This window comes from Bufo bufo, chromosome 8 (assembly GCF_905171765.1).
Source record: "Bufo bufo chromosome 8, aBufBuf1.1, whole genome shotgun sequence".
NCBI lineage: Eukaryota > Metazoa > Chordata > Amphibia > Anura > Bufonidae > Bufo > Bufo bufo.
Genome location: NC_053396.1, coordinates 206481028 through 206498015, shown reverse-complemented (window position 1 = coordinate 206498015; position 16988 = coordinate 206481028). Strand labels below are relative to the sequence as shown.

The following is a 16988-nucleotide window of genomic DNA, read 5'->3' as shown; positions in this document are numbered from 1 at the left end:
GCCACTTCCAAAAATTGCCCTGGAGAGTACCAGCACCTCTCCGTGCGCCCAGTACGTGGGTTTCCGGTACCGGAGCGCAGCGGAGAGCTGGCAGTCAGTGGCGGATTACAATAGGGACGTTCGGGTCGGCAGCCCCGGGCCCAGCACCGCTGGGGGGCCCAGCGCCGACCCGAACGCCCACATACTGCCGGCCGTGCCGACAGCGAGGAGGCTCCTTGGCTGGTGTAGTATTTTACACAGAGTGACTGACAGAGAGAGGAGCCCGGCCCCGCCCCCAACAGCAGGCTCCAGCACAGACATTGCCCGGAGCCTGACTCCTCCCACACATGTGACTGATCACATGATCATGACATCACGGAAGGTCCTTAAGCCTGCTTGTGCAGAGCTGTCATCCGGCTGTTCAGGGGCCAGGGCTGTGTGTCAGGTAGGAGGCTGAATACAGAGAGGCTGGTGATTTTCAATATCAATAGGAGAGGGATTGTTTCAGCAGTAAAGAAAGACTTTGCATACAAAGACAGTTATGTTCGTGGTTTAGGACACATGAGGGGACATTAATAAAGTAATGCTGTGAGTCTGTGACACATAGGGCCATGAGAGGGGCCAGCAAAACATGCTATATGTGTGTCATTCACACATATAGCATCTTATGCAGGCCCCCCTCATGGCCCTATGTGTCATAGCACACATCCCCTATAACAGTGCATCATCCATACGTCCCCCATAACAGTGCCATCCACAGATCCCCCATAACAGTGCCATCCACAGATCCCCCATAACAGTGTCATCCACAGATCCCCTCCATAACAGTGCCATCCACAGATCCCCTCCATAACAGTGCCATCCACAGATCCCCCATAACAGTGCCATCCACAGATCCCCTCAATAACAGTGTCATCCACAGATCCCCTCCATAACAGTGTCATCCACAGATCCCCTCGATAACAGTGTCATCCACAGATCCCCCATAACAGCGCCATCCACAGATCCCCCATAACACTGCAAATAGACCTCTACCACAATTCCCTTAAAATATCGCATCGCATATCGTTATCGCATCCTGTTTGGGAAAAGCTGGTCTGCTGTGATAATATAAACAATGGGGGTTCTACAAAAGAGCTATTGTGGGGCAAAATTCATATTCGTGTTTACACACGTGTTTTAAAATGAATGCTTTCGCCTTTTATAAACAAGTAAATAACGACGCAATGCTGTGGAGCTGGTATGCAACTTTTTCCAGGGCTGGTTTTTATCCCCAGTCCGGCCCTGCGCATAGCTCCCTGTCCCGTCGCCTATCACCGCCATAGGCTTCAGGCCTAGTAGGCCTGAGGCCTATGCGGTAGTGAAATCCCGGCGCAGGCGTGCGTGATGACGTCATCACGCGCCTGTGCCGGGACACAGCACATTGACGTGTGCCTGCCTCATCCCGCTTCCGTCTGCGATCAAGTGCCTGGCCCTGGACGGTAAGTATTTAGCTTTTCATTTTGTTTTCCAATTTTAATTTTTTTATTTCATGTGCCTACTTTGGGAGACATGTGGGGGACGAGACACAGAGGAGGACATATTAGGGAAGGGACCTCGAGTACATGGGAGGGGGAATGTGGGGTTGTGTGGGGCTACATTTTTATGGGAGGGACTACTATGTGGGGGCAAATTATTATGGGAGCCGGACTACTATGTGGGGGCAAATTACTATATGGGGCAGTGTGGGGGCAAATTACTATGTGGGGGCAGTGTGGGGGCAAATTATTATGGGAGGGACTACTATGTGGGGGCAAATTACTATATGGGGGCAGTGTGGTGGAAACTATTGTGTGGGGTAATTACTATGTGGGGGCAGTGTGGGGCCAAATTATTATGGGAGGGACTACTATGTGGGGGAAACTATTGTGTGGGGACAGTGTGGGGGAAATTGCTATGTGGGGGGCAGTGTGGGGAAATTGCTATGTGGGGACAAATTACTATGTAGGGGAAACTATTGTGTGGGGGCAGTGTGGGGTAATTTCTATGTGGGGGCAAATTACTATGTAGGTGCAAATTACTATGTGGGGGCAGTGTGGGGGGAAACTATTGTGTGGGGGTAATTTCTATGTGGGGGCAGTGTGGTGGAAATTACTATGTGGGGGCAGTGTGGGTGCAAATTACTATGTGGGGGCAAATTACTATGTGGGGGAAATTACTATGTAGGGGCAGTGTGGGGCAAATTACTGTGTGGGGGCAGTTTGGGGGAAATTACTGTGTGGGGGCAAATTACAATGGGGTAATTACTATGTGGGGGCAGTGTGGTGGAAATTACTATATGGGGGTGTTGCTATTGGGGAGGCACTGTAGGGACAATTCTATTATTTCTGGGGACACTATACAGGGATTATTACCTGGAGCACAATATAGGGTGTTATTATTACTGGGGGTCTCTAGGGGACATTATAATTGCTGTGGACACTATAGGAACATTTGGGGTAATCTATCAAACTGGTGTAAAGCAGAACTGGCTTAGTTGCCCATAGCAACCAATCAGATTCCAACTTTCATATTTGACAGCTCTTTTGGAAATCCAGTTCTACTTTACACCAGTTTGATAAATGACTCCAATTATGTCTATTAGGGTCACTATTTTTTCAGCAGTATAGTACCTTGGACATTGGGGGGCACAACGGCCACAGTATTAGGAGTGGCAGCAGGATGACACTGTGGGGACACCAGGATGAGGAGGAATTTAGAAATCTAACGTGTCTGTGTTACAAACTGTAGAGACGAGATGCGGCTGAAAGAATTTGCCATGGCGGTCTGGGTCAAATGGAGGAGAAGAGGAAAGAGAAGGTCTACATGACAGGAGATGTCACTGGATGTAAGAGGTATGTGGTGCTGTATTCTCCTCCATGTCTTTTTTATTATAATTATATGTATTTTAAATTTGGCGACCAAATTTTTCAGTTTAGGACCCAATTTGGGGTATTTTTTTTTTGTCTGAAGATGTCATATGGCCTATGAAGAGACTGTGGCGCTCATGAAGCACCGCAGCCTCTTCATACAAAAAAAAACACTAAACTACAATGGGGGGGGGGGGGGGGGGGGAGAGTTGGTTAGACAGCCCCGGGCCTATCATGCACTTAATCCGCCCCTGCTGGCAGTATCTCCTCCCTAATGTCGTTGGCTGGGCAGCTAGTGGAGGGGGGCGGGTCGTTGCAGAGTACGGCTCAGGCTGGCGCAGGCAGGGAGTTGACCTCACGTTAGGTGACGTCAACTCCTTCCCGCGCGCCTGTGACTGAGGAGCGATCAGTGCGGCGACCAGTGACTGGTCCTCCTTGGAGTCAGGAGTCGGACGGTGCAGCAAAGAACATCGACTTTGCTTTGGAATCCAACTTCTGAAGAGTACTGGTGAGTGACAGGCACCCCCCCTCCCCCCACACACATTAGTTCCTCTCTGTACCAGTACCCCCCCCCCCCTGGCAGGGGGGTACTGGTACAGAGAGGAATTAATGTGTGTGATGAGGGGGGGGGGGGGGGGGGTCTGATGTGCAGGGGGGTACTGGTACAGAGAGGAACGAATGTGCGGTGGGGGGGGGGGGTACTGGTACATAGAGGAACTAATATATATGTGTCTGATGGGTGGGTCTGATGTGTAGGGGGCCCCTGCACATCAGACCCCCCCATCACACACATATATATTAGTTCCTCTATGTACCAGGACCCCCCCCCCCCCCACCACCGCACATTCGTTCCTCTCTGTACCAGTACCCCCCTGCACATCAGACCCCCCCCCCTCATCACACACATTAGTTCCTCTCTTTACCAGTACCCCCCCCCCCCCCCCCCCCCCACACATTAGTGCCTCTCTGTACCAGTACCCCTCTGCACATCAGACCCCCCATCACACACATATATATTAGTTCCTCTATGTACCAGTACCCCCCCCCCCCCCCACCACCGCACATTCGTTCCTCTCTGAACCAGTACCCCCCTGCACATCAGACCCCCCCCTCATCACACACACACACACATTAATTCCTCTCTGTACCAGTACCCCCCTGGCAGGGGGGGTACTGGTACAGAGAGGAATTAATGTGTGTGTGTGTGATGGGTGGGGGGGGGGGTCTGATGTGCAGGGGGGTACTGGTACAGAGAGGAACGAATGTGCGGTGGTGGGGGGGGGTACTGTACTGGTACATAGAGGAACTAATATATATGTGTGTGATGGGGGGGTCTGATGTGCAGGGGGGGGAGCACCGGCGCCTAATAGAGTACCGGCACCTCTTTTGGCCCACTTAAAGCACTGTACTCAACCAATCTGCAAATAGTTACTGCAAACTGCAAACCCAGTTTAGCCAGTAGAACTGGTAAATCTCAGATATACCTCTCAGAGAGATCATAAAGTGCTTAAATAACTTAAAGTGAGAGTACAGATACTCAAGAGAGAAATACTGTATATCCACCATTTTATGTTGAATGACAAGATTGAACAGTTGAACCACCGTCTTATGCATACCTCCATTTTGTGATATCTTTTCAACACGTGTTATGTACATGGACGATCTGCTGCGGAGGCGGCAGTGTTATATGAAGAAAAGTTGAAGTTAATAAAAAAGTTATTTCAAGGTTTTGGTGTGCTCTTTGAACCTACTGTTTCCACAGAACGGCGCTAGAGGAATTACAGAGTAATAGACAGTCTGGTTAGACTAAAAGTCACTGATATCAAAATTCTTCTAATGCCACAGCGCAAAAAGCACTTCATAGTGCTGTTCCTGCCACAAGGCCAGCACTTTTTCCTATACTGTACAAGCACGACCACCACTAATGGATTGCATGGTGGTCGTAACCGTGGATACGAGCAGTGTATAATGTGATGGAAAAATGAATCAAGCCAGCAAAGGAGTCAATATGGAGAATAACAATACATTAGTAAATGCCTTGTATTAACTTTCTCTAAATGATAAATGCTATTTGCTTAAGTGAGACAACCCCTTTAACTTTCCAAGTGGCTCAGAAGTTTACATACACGTGGTTAGTATTTGGTTGCATTGCCTTTAAATGAACTAACACGGGTCAGATGTTCTGGGTTCCGTTCCACAAGCTTCTCACAATAAATAGCTGGAATTGTGGCCCATTCCTCCTGACAGATTTGGTGCAACTAGGGTCAAGTTTGTAGGCCTCATTGACGGTAGACGCTTTTCCAGTTCTGCCCATAAATGTTCCTTGGGATTGAAGTCAGGGCTTTGTGAATGCCATTACCTTCACTTCGATGTCCTTATGCTATTTTGCCACAATTTTGGAAGTTTGCTTGTGGTCGTTGTTCCAAGCTTTGATTTCCATGCTGATTTCTTGAGATACTGCTTTAATATCTCTATATACATTACTTTGCCTTCCTCATAAAGCCATCTATTTAGTGAAGTGTGCCAGTCACAACATGATGCGGCCTCCCCTGTACTTCATGTTGTGACAGTGTTTTTGTCTCGCAAGCCTTCCTTTTTTTCCTCCATACAAAATGATGGAGGAAAAAGTTTAATTTTTTTTTTCATCAGATGAGAAGACATTTCTCCAAAAAGTAAGATCTTTGTCTCCATGTGAAGTTGAAATCAGCAGCCTGGCTTTTTTGTGGTAGTCTTAGAGCAGTGGCTTCTTCTTTGCTGAGTGGCTTCTCATGTCCTTTCGATAGAAGACATGTTTTACTGTTGACAGAGATACTTTTGGACCTTTTCCTCCAGCATCTTCATGAGTTTGTTTGCTGTTGTTCATGGATTGATTTGTATTTTTTTTACAAAGTACATTAATCTCTAGGAATATAGAGTGTGCGCTTCTTTAAGGGTACGATGTTTGGTGGCTCCATGGTGTTTACATTTGCATACTAATGTTTGCTAATGTTTGAACAGGTCAACATGGTACCTTCTAATGTTCAGAAATTGCTCCCAAGGATGTTCCAGACGACTTGTGGAGGTCCACCATTATTTTCCTAATATCTTGGCTGATTTCTTATGATTTTTCCAACAATGTCAAACAAAGTAGCAATCTTATGGAAAGCTTCTAAATCCATGACATTGTTTTCTAGAAGTTTCCAAGCTATTTAAAGACACAGTCAACTTGTTGTATGTAAACCTCTGAGCTACTGGGAATTTGATAAGAGAAATAAAAGCTGAAATAAATACTTGTCTCTTGTATTATTCTCGAAATATAGTAGTGATCTGAAGAGACCGAAGAGAAGGAATGTGTGCTAGGATGATATATCAAGAATGATGAAAAACTGAGTTTTAATAAATGTGGCTAATTGGACTGAAATGTTAGTATATGGATGTTCAGTATATGGATTTCTGACAACTTATTGTCACTTTATGTGCTGCTGCCTGGCATTAGAAGACTATGGCATGCTGATACTGTTAATATACAGTTTTCTGATTCTATGTGACTTTCCGACAGTTCGCGGATGCAGTTCAACCTCAGTTTTTTTGCGCTAGATGGTTATAGCTTGCTGACAACTTCAGTCTGCTGCTTTTTGGCATTTGAGGCTTTCTTACAACTTACTGAAACTGCTCATTAACAGTTTTATGATGGTTGTGGACTTTCTAAAACCATTTAATTCAGCCAACAGCTTCATGCTGCCTATTACATTATACATAAGGGATTGAGTTAGTGAATGGAACTCCAGGGGTTCCTAAAAACCTAGTTTGAGACACTTTACTAGATAATTGTGGCTCTCTGACAATTTACTGCCACCAGACAGAGGTTTCCATGACACTACCTCTCTTCTTGTGTTGTATGTCTATAGTCCGCCATACACATTCAATAGCTATGGGTAGCTGCATAGCTGTTTCTAATTTCTAATCAGCTTCTGCTATATATGCTGTACTGTTTCATTCTCTGCCTGAGCAATAAAGTAGCTTACTACGGTGTTTGTGTCTGTTGTCTGCCTGTGTACTGACCTCTGCCTGCTTACCGGATTCTGATCCTCCACTATCTGACCCAACCTTTGCCTGTTTACCATAGTGACCCTCTGCTGCCAGCCCTGACCTTGGTCTTGTTTCACATATTAGCATGTACTCTGCCTGCACTAATCTTGGTCTGTTACTGACTACAAGTTTGGCCTGATCCCTCGGTGCTCTGCACCTGTGTCTCTGATCCCTGTGGGTTAGCTTTCAACCACACCAGGACTACTCCAGGAAGCAGAGACATAGTGGCTCTCCTGCAGCGAAGTTAAAGGGTGAATACCAAGGTACTGCCAGCATGAAGCCCTTAGATTTAGCCCAAAGTCAAACTGGTTGATGGACACAGTGGTTCCACATCCACTGATCAGAACTGTATGGTTTTGACACACTTAGCAGAAATGCACTTAAGTTATGAAGTACAAAATGGCACATTTACTTCTTAAGAGATAGGTGATGGCCACTTACAGTGATGGTAATTTTAGCAATCCAGGGATACTTCACGTCCACTTTTTCATATTCAGATGGTTCATTGGCAAATCCACACATATGAAGAGTTCCTTCACTGTCTAAAAGTAAAATGTAAGAAGAGACATACTTTATAACAAAACCATTCTACCACGAGACTCAAACCCCACTAAAGTATATTTATATATCCCCACAGGCATATAAGGGAGAGGTGCATGCCCGTGGCCATCGCCATTGAGGTTTACATGGCACCCCCCGAATAGCCATCACTATGCTGTTGTCTTTCCCACATCGGCATACAGAGGTGCAGATCACAGGCCCATTCCAGACCACAGACATGTAGCCCGGGCTTCCTGCAGCTCGACACTAGCCGGAGCAAGGCATCACATCGCAACAATAGGCAAGGAATAAATCTAAGTTTACCTACCTATCATTTCATCAAAGGCTTTCTTCATATCCTCTACTGTTTCTAATCTGAAGACATGGTGCTGACTACTTTTCTTGGATGCAATATCATTGATTTCATCATGGCTTATCTCTTCACCCAGACCAAAGACATAGATATCTGTAAATGGCAGAAAAGAGCTTGAATGTGGGATCATATTAACTGTCGTAGAAAACTGAGAACATATATTTTATTAATGTAACATTGGTAAAAACCAGTTTCAGCTGTATTGAAGATGCCTAAGAGACTCCGCAATAGCCTATGCACTTCAAGTGTTGACCACCCTTAATTATAGCCTGACTGCTGTGCAACAGTGTAAGAACAAAGATGGCCTTGCGGTTTGCCCGGCGGTCATTTCGCGGGGAACTTTGCTCGTTCGCAGTTCACTGAACGGGCGAATATATGGCGATGTCTGCCGGCGCCAAATTCTTTTGTATTGTGCAGAACTTTGACCCATGACACATCCATCAGGTGGTACAGGACAGCCAATTGAGACTTTTCAGCACATGGACACACCCCATACCTTATAAATAAACCTGATCTGGTCGCCATTTTACATTCAGCCTTTTGCCAGTGTAAAGAGAGGTTGCTGTGTGGAGCAGGGACAGACTGTAAGGGACACCAAACGCTAGTTAATAGGGCCACAAAATTCCTTTTAAGGACTGGTATAGGTTTGCTATCGATAGGTGCGACTTACTGAGGGGTGTGATATACTTATAATATACTTTCTAACATAGAAATTATATTATAGTGCATTTGTATTGTGCAGCAGTTGTGTGCGGTTCTGATGAGATACCGCAGCTCTATAGAGGGACAAACGCTATTGGAACAACTAATTTCAACTAGTGTGATATACCAGTTGCCCATCAAAAAAACTGATTGAGGTGGTGGTGTTATATACCTAGAATATAATTTCAATATAGTGCATTTGCATTGTGCAGCAGTTGTGTGCGGTTCTGCTGAGATACCGCAGCTATACAGAGGGACAAACGGTATTGGAAATAAAAATAACTGATTGAGGGGTTTGATATACCTGCTTCCTGTAAATAATCATTAAGGGGTTCCATATACCTGCTTACACAAATACTGCTCTTCTATAGGGACTTTGTCACAGGGTCATTTTGAAAATGACAGGCAGAGGAAGAGGCAGGCCTTTCCGCGGGGTGGTAGGGGTCGGGCAGGTGCACCAGGCCGGAGCCTAAGTGGGAAGTTGGAGAAGGTGTGTGCGATTATGTCAAAGGACGCACCAGAGTTGGTTGAGTGGTTTACTCAGCCTTCCGCTTCTGCTCCCTCCTCATCCTCTGTATCTGCACCCTCCTCCCTCTCTGCTGTGTGCACCCCAAAAGACACCACCACCACCACCATATCCCCTCCACTCGAGTCAGAGGAATTATTTTCCCATCCATTCCAAGACCTTACCGATGCGCAGCCATTCTTGGCATCGGATCAGGAAGAGGAGGTAGCAATGACCGCCACCCAGCGGTCTGACGACAGTACCCAGATCAGCCCAAGGTCGGAGGTCCCCGCTGTTGCTGCCTACTCCGAGATCAATAATGTCAGTGGTGTTGAAGGTGATGATGATGACGTGTCGATGGATGTCACGTGGGTGCCCACAAGAGAGGAAGAGGAGGGGAGTTCAGAGGGAGAGACAGAGCAGCAGATAGGGAGGAGAAGGAGGAGAAGCAGGCAGAACTGGCAGTGCACAGGAGGCAAAAAGCAGACTGAAAATGTATCTGGAGCGAGCCATCCACCATGCACGGTCACATCTGGCGCTCCCAGGACGCCGGCACATGGCTCCGCGGTGTGGGCTTTTTATAACGTGTCGGCTGCTGACAATAGTGTTGCCATCTGCATCTGTGCTGTCAACGCATAAGTCGAGGTAAGCCCAACACTCAACTAGGGATGACCGCCTTAAGAAGGCACCTGGCCTCCCATCACTCCAGCCCAGTGGGAGCAACACCATCAGAACCCACAAAGCCACACTCCTGGCGCTCCATGTCATGCCTCTTCTTCTCCTCTCTCCTCCCATTTGTCCTCCACTCCACCGTGCCGTTGTTGCGTTCATCTGGCAAAAGGCAGGATTCTGTGGCCCAAATGTTCGAACGTAAAAAGTTGATTACGCCGGATAACCCTCTTGCCCAACGGCTGACCGCTGGCTTGTCGGAACTGCTAGCCCGCCAACCTCTTGCCATATAAACTGGTGGACTCGGAGGCCTTTCGAAAATTTGTGGCCATTGGCACACTGCAATGGAAGGTCCCCGGAAGGAAATATTTCTCCCAGTAGGGCATCCCAGAGCTACAGTCAGGTCCATAAATATTGGGACATCTACACAATTCTAATATTTTTGGCTCTATACACCCCCACAATGAATTTGAAATGAAACAAACAAGATGTGTTTTAACTGCAGACTGTCAGCTTTAATTTTAGGGTATTTACATCCAAATCAGGTGAACGGTGTAGGAATTACAACAGTTTGCATATCTGCCTCCCACTTGTTAAGGGACCAAAAGTAATGGGACAGAATAATAATCATAAATCAAACTTTCATCTTTTAATACTTGGTTGCAAATCCTTTGCAGTCAATTACAGCCTGAAGTCTGGAACGCATAGACATCACCAGACGCTGGGTTTCATCCCTCGTGATGCTCTACCAGGCCTCTACTGCAACTGTCTTCAGTTCCTGCTTGTTCTTGGGGCATTTTCCCTTCAGTTTTGTCTTCAGCAAGTAAAATGCATGCTCAATCGGATTCAGGTCAGGTGATTGACTTGGCCATTGCATAACATTCTACTTCTTTCCCTTAAAAAACTATTTGGTTGCTTTTGCAGTATGCTTTGGGTCATTGTCCATCTGCACTGTGAAGCTCCGTCCAATGAGTTCTGAAGCATTTGGCTGAATATGAGCAGATAACATTGCCCGAAACACTTCAGAATTCATCCTGCTGCTTTTGTCAGCAGTCACATCATCAATAAATACAAGAGAACCAGTTCCATTGGCAGCCATACATGCCCACGCCATTACACTACTACCACCATGCTTCACTGATGAGGTGGTATGCTTAGGATCATGAGCAGTTCCTTACCTTCTCCATACTCTTCTCTTCCCATCACTCTGGTACAAGTTGATCTTGGTCTCATTTGTCCATAGGATGTTATTCCAGAGCTGTGAAGGCTTTTGTAGATGTCGTTTGGCAAACTCTAATCTGGCCTTCTTGTTTTTGAGGCTCACCAATGGTTTACATCTTGTGGTGAACCCTCTGTATTCACTCTGGTGAAGTCTTCTCTTGATTGTTGACTTTGACACACATACACCTACCTCCTGGAGAGTGTTCTCGATCTGGCCAACTGTTGTGAAGGGCGTTTTCTTAACCAGGGAAAGAATTCTTCCCGTTCTGTGTTCTTCCCGGTCTTTTGGTATTGCTGAGCTCACCGGTGTGTTCCTTCTTTTTAAGAATGTTCCAAACAGTTGTTTTGGCCACGCCTAATGTTTTTAATATCTCTCTGATGGGGTTGTTTTGTTTTTTCAGCCTAATGATGTCTTGCTTCACTGATAGGGACAGCTCTTTGGATCTCATCTTGAGAGTTGGCAGCAACAGATTCCAAATACAAATAGCAGACTTGAAATTAACTATGGACCTTTTATCTGCTCATTGTAATTGGGATAATGAGGGAATAACACACACCTGGCCATGGAACAGCTGAGAAGCCAATTGTCCCATTACTTTTGGGACCTTAACAAGTGGGAGGCACATATGCAAACGGTTGTAATTCCTACACCGTTCACCTGATTTGGATGTAAATACCCTCAAATTAAAGCTGACAGTCTGCAGTTAAAGCACCTCTTGTCCGTTTAATTTCAAATCCATTGTGGTGGTGTATAGACCCAAAAATGTTAGAATTGTGTCGACGTCCCAATATTTATGGACCTGACTGTATATGTCCATGTTCAGCGGCAAGTGAATGTATCTCTGGCACACAGTGTCGGTGCCAAGATACATCTGACCACAGACACATGGTCTAGTAAACACAGGCAGGGAAGGTACATAACTTTTACTGCCCACTGGGTAAACCTTCTGACAGCTGTCAAGAATGCAACCCGTGGCACCCGTGTGGATTTGGTGTTACCGCCACAGAATGCATGCAGGGCTGCCTCTTCTTCTCCTCCTCCTACTCCATCCTCCGTCTCCTCCTCGGCCGACTCCTCCTTTTCCATCGCCTCTTCCGCTGCACCCCCCAAGCTCCCCGGAACCTATCTAATGTTCCAGATGAGACGTTGCCATGCTGTGCTGCGGCTGTTGTGCCTGGAAGCCAAGAGCCACACCGGTCCTGCACTGCTTTGAGCTTTGCGGTCACAGGCCGATCAGTGGCTAACCCCCGTTGTGTGAGACAACAGTGCCAATCTGCTGAGCGCGCTGAAACAGGGCAAAGTGACACATGTGCCGTGCATGGCACACGTCCTGAACTTAGTCGTGCAGCGATTCGTTGCCAAATACCCCGGGGACTAGGACGTCTTGCAGCAGGCCAAGAAAATCTCTGGCCATTTTAGAAGATCTTACACGGCAATGGCTCGCCTTGCTGACGTTCAGCGGCGACACCACTTGCCCGTCAGACGTCTGATTTGTGACTTCCCGATGCGCTGGAACTCCACCTTGTATATGCTTGATAGGCTGCTCCAGCAGAAACGTGCCATTAATGACTACCTGATGAAGGGGGTACTGTGACCCCTGAAATGCGTTGAGCCGCATATTTTAAGTAATAAAGAGGATTGATTACGTATCTCTGGATCCGTATGCTGATTTACACCCGGGCTGTATATCCAGTGCGTTGACATCGACCTCTACCATTCTACACGCGATCCCGGCCGCGGGGGTGACTTGCCCCAGGTGTCTTGAGTTTATCCTGGTGGCGACCCCCCAGTGAAGTAAGTGGATTATTAATAATATTAATACCAATATTATACCATTTTATTGATTCAATTTTATGTCTTATTCATTGTCTTATTATATCGTATTTTATCTAATTTTATAGCCTACTATTTTACCGCACATGCGAATCCCATGTGTCTGTGGGTGGTGTAACTCTTAACTTCATCTGCTATTTTACATTGACATGCTTGCGATTGACGCTCATTCCCTTACATTTTTCCAGCAACGTTGCGACACTCGGGGTGGGTCTCTTCCCCTTGTTTTCCACCTTGTTGCTGATCTATTGTCGCTTTCCTTTGGTGTTTAGCTTTGCCTACACTAGAGCAGCCTTCTCTACCACATCTCCTTCATCTTTACTATTTTCTTCACCTCACGGTCCTGTAGGTGCCCCTGTGTATATCCTTTTTCTTCAAGGACAAAGCACAGTCATGTGAAGCCCTCGGATAACCTCCTTGTTTTTTCTTTTTTCTGTTTGTTTTCACGTGACCATTTTATTCACACAAAATGGCGGACATGTTACCAGCATCACAGAGCGCTGTCAGAATGCAGCACTTCCAGGCCTTGCTTCGAGAGAGGCTGCATTCTGCTGTTGCGGGCGCTGGAAGAGGAATTTCCACCCACAGAGAAACAGTTACGGGTACAAATCCTACAGCGCATGCAAGAAGAGGGCGGTTTGAAGATGTGTTGGTCACTTCGCATATGAGATCATTCTTTCAGCCAACACATGGACAGCCTCCCTCCGGATCCATCCTCAGGCAACGACTAGACCGACAGGTGTCCGACTACATCGGGTTAACGGCCAATGTGGACGCTCTGAGAAGCGAGGAACCCCTGGACTACTGGGTGTGCAGACTTGACCACTGGCCAGAGCTTGCACAAGGATGTGGTGAGTGGCTTATTACGCTTTGGCCAAAATGTACACCAATGCCTCATCCAGCATGGAGGCAGGGCAGAGTGCTGGTTGCAGAGTGCTATTGCATTTGTATTTTGCGTTTGTATATGAAAATAAAGAAAACTCTTTGAATGAGAAGGTGTGTCCAAACTTTTGGTCTGTACTGTATATTAGGGTTGTTACCCGTACGGGAATGACCCAGACAGTCCGGGTTTGTAATTTTGTGCTCGGGTACAAGCCTTTCTCAGACCCGGGCACAGCGGTCAGCTGGGAGTGATGTGATGCTAGCCCAGGGCGGCGCTGACTTCAGACACACCCACCCTCCCCCCCTTCTGTTCGGGTTTGGCTTTAAGAAACGGTGACTGTGGTGAAGTGCATGATAGATGTGTGCTGAGGGTGTGTATTTCACCCAGGTTTTCAGTTTAGCTGGGTGAGATAACTGGAATCAAAAAATGGTGCTGCTTCAGCAAGTCATAGTTGTGGAGATCATTTTGTTTGAAGTTGTATGGGCTGGATTTCTTTGGACTGGGAGACAGGTTGATAGTGGGAGTCTCTCAGTCCACACCCCTAGTCCACACCCCTAGTCCACACCCGTCCAGTACAAGTATTCCCTTAAGGGTCCATTCACACGTCCGCAAAATGGGTCCGCATCCAGGTGCGAACCCATTCATTTTCAATGGGGCCGGAATATGCCGTCCGCATTTGCGGATCTGCACTTCCGGATCCACACTTCCGTTCCACAAAAAAATAGAACATGTCCTATTCTTGTCTGCAATTGCGGACAAGAAAAGGCATTTTCTATGAGAGTGCCGGCGATGGGCGGGCTGCAAAATGCGGAACGCACATTACCGGTGTCCGTGCTTTGCGGATCCGCAAAACATATACAGACGTGTGAATAGACCCTTAGCCTCAAATTGCGGAACGCGCACGGACGCCATCCATGTTTTGCGGATCCACGATTTGCAGACCGCAAAACACACTATGCGGCCTCAGTATGTCAGTTCCGCAGCCCCACAAAAAAATAGAACATGTAACAATGCCTAAAACGGACAAGAATAAGACAATGGATCCGCAAAAAAAAACTGATGGCATATGGATGTCATCCGTTTTTTTTTTGCGGATCCGCAATTTGCGCACCGCAAAACACAATAGGTCATGTGCATGTAGCCTGATTGGAGTCGAGAAGGAATTTTTTGTTCCGCTAAAGTGGGGAAATTTGGCTTCTACCTCACAGGGTTCTTTTGCCTTCCTCTGGATCAACTTGCAGGATGACAGGCCGAACTGGATGGACAAATGTCTTTTTTCGTCCTTATGTACTATGTTACTATGAACGTTGTTTGCTTCCGTGTCCGTTCCGTTTTTTTTGCGGATAGGATGCGGACCCATTCATTTCATGTATGTCCGTTCCGTTGCCCCGCAAAAAAAATAGTGCATGTCCTATTTTTTTCTAGTTTGCGGACAAGGATAGGCATTATTCCAATGGATCCGCAAAAAAAAAGGATCTGCAAAAAAACGGATGCCATACAGAACGTCATCCGTTTTTTTTGCGGATCCGCAATTTGCGGACCGCAAAACACATATGGTCGTGTGCATGTAGCCTTAGGCCGCATGCACACGACCGTGGTGTGTTTTGCGGTTCCCAATTTGCGGAACCGCACGGACAGCCTTCAATATAAATGCCTATTCTTGTCCGCAAAGCGTGGACAAGAATAGGACGTTATATTTTTTTAGCGGGGCCACGGAACGCAACAACGGATGCGGACAGCACACGGAGTGCTGTCCGCATCTTTTGCGGCCCCATTGATGTGAATGGGTCTGCATCAGAGCCCAGAGAGGATCCTCACCGACCAAGGGTCCGCGTTTGAATCACAGCTGTTCCAAGAAATGTGCCTGCTGCACAATTACCAGAAAGTCCGGACTACTGCCTATCATCCACAAGAAAAGGGACTCTGTGAAAAAATGAATCAAACTCTCATTGAAATGCTGAGAGCAGTACCCGTGAGACAAGGGGTGAATGGCCTACTCTGTTGCCACAACTCATGTATACCTATAACAACACAATTCATTGCTTCACCGGTTACACACCTTTCTATCTGATGTTCGGCCGTCAAGGGAGGTTGCCTGCTGACCACTCCCTAGATGTACAAGTGCCTGATGTCATCAATCCACTACCAAAGACTGATTGGGTGGTGGAGCATCAAAGGCGTCTCCTCAATGCTAAGGAGATTGTTCAGGAGCGCATGGAGAATGCCCGAGAACGACAACAAAAAGACTACGACCTGACTGCTCATGCGGAACGCCTAGCTCTAGGAGACATGGTATGGTTGAAGAACAACCATCGAACCAGTAAATTGGACAGTAAATGGGAAAGGATTCCCTATGTCATTTCTGCCATTCCTAATGTTGAGGCCCACATTTATCAAATCTCCAGAGAAGGTAAAGGCTCCCAAGTTGTACATAGAAATCGTTTAAAACCCTGCATAGAAGGAGAACCTTGTTGCTAAAATGGTGATTACTGTATATGCCTGTTCTCCATTTTGTCTTTCAGGCTGCAGTTTCCAGCTGGGCGGACCCTTTATGTTGCGCCGAGGACGGGCAACGTCATAGCATGGGAGTATGTAGTGTCCCACTAGTAAGGGTGGGCACTACACAAGGGTTAACATGTCTATTGCATTAATGTTAATGTTCATTTCCCTGTGTTATCTGGGTGTCAGGCCTGTTAGGGTGTAGTTCAGCCTCCTAGACGTTAGAGGGAGCTAGAGAGCCCTGAGTATATATAGGTAGGCCCAGACAGGGAAGGGTCAGTGTAGTCCAGGGGGCTAGAAGTGTAACCTAGTCAGCCTGAAGTTCCTGAGTCTAAGTTTAGCTCAGAAGAGTAACCCCAGAAGAAGAACTTGCCTCCTGGGAGAAACCTGCAGTTACCCTCAAGCCAAGCAGAGGATAAGTAAGCTGATGGGCAGAGGAACTATAAAGTAAGAGCAAGGGTCAATACGGGATGAAGATTAATTACCAAGGATTAAAGCCAGCATTCAGGCATCCGGGCCTTGGGATAGAAACCAGACAGGAGTTCTAAAGAACTGCGTACACTATTTCTGAGGAGAAGGTACAACCTGATTCTGAGAGTGTTGTTGATTACCCTCTGAGTATCTTGCACAGAATTATACCTGCCAGTATTTGAAATAAGCCTGCTTGTGAAGCACTTGATATAAGGGACTGCATTACCATCTTGTTGTGCAAAGTTGGACTGTTATAAGTAAAGCAAAGTTTGGTTCACTATACCATCTGTGTACCTCACTTATTGCTATTGAAAACCGGTGTGCCACCACCGTTACAGGCACTGGCGTCACGATTC

At 46.8% G+C, this 16988-nt stretch overlaps 2 protein-coding genes across 5 annotated transcripts in view; one reads left to right on the top strand and one right to left on the bottom strand.

Annotated features, from left to right (window-relative positions):
• The window catches only part of LOC120977488 (zinc finger protein 260-like), a 244578-nt gene that overhangs the window by 89526 nt on the left and 138064 nt on the right, over positions 1–16988 (top strand). The gene's annotated exons all lie outside the window — the stretch shown is intronic.
• The window catches only part of LOC120977496 (complement factor B-like), a 103639-nt gene that overhangs the window by 31697 nt on the left and 54954 nt on the right, over positions 1–16988 (bottom strand). For both annotated transcript variants that reach the window (XM_040405476.1, XM_040405477.1), the window contains 2 exons: positions 7804–7941; positions 7377–7477 (listed from right to left, as the gene is read on the bottom strand). In XM_040405476.1, coding sequence (XP_040261410.1) covers positions 7377–7477; positions 7804–7941 — 239 coding nt within the window. The remainder of the gene's footprint in view (positions 1–7376; positions 7478–7803; positions 7942–16988) is intronic.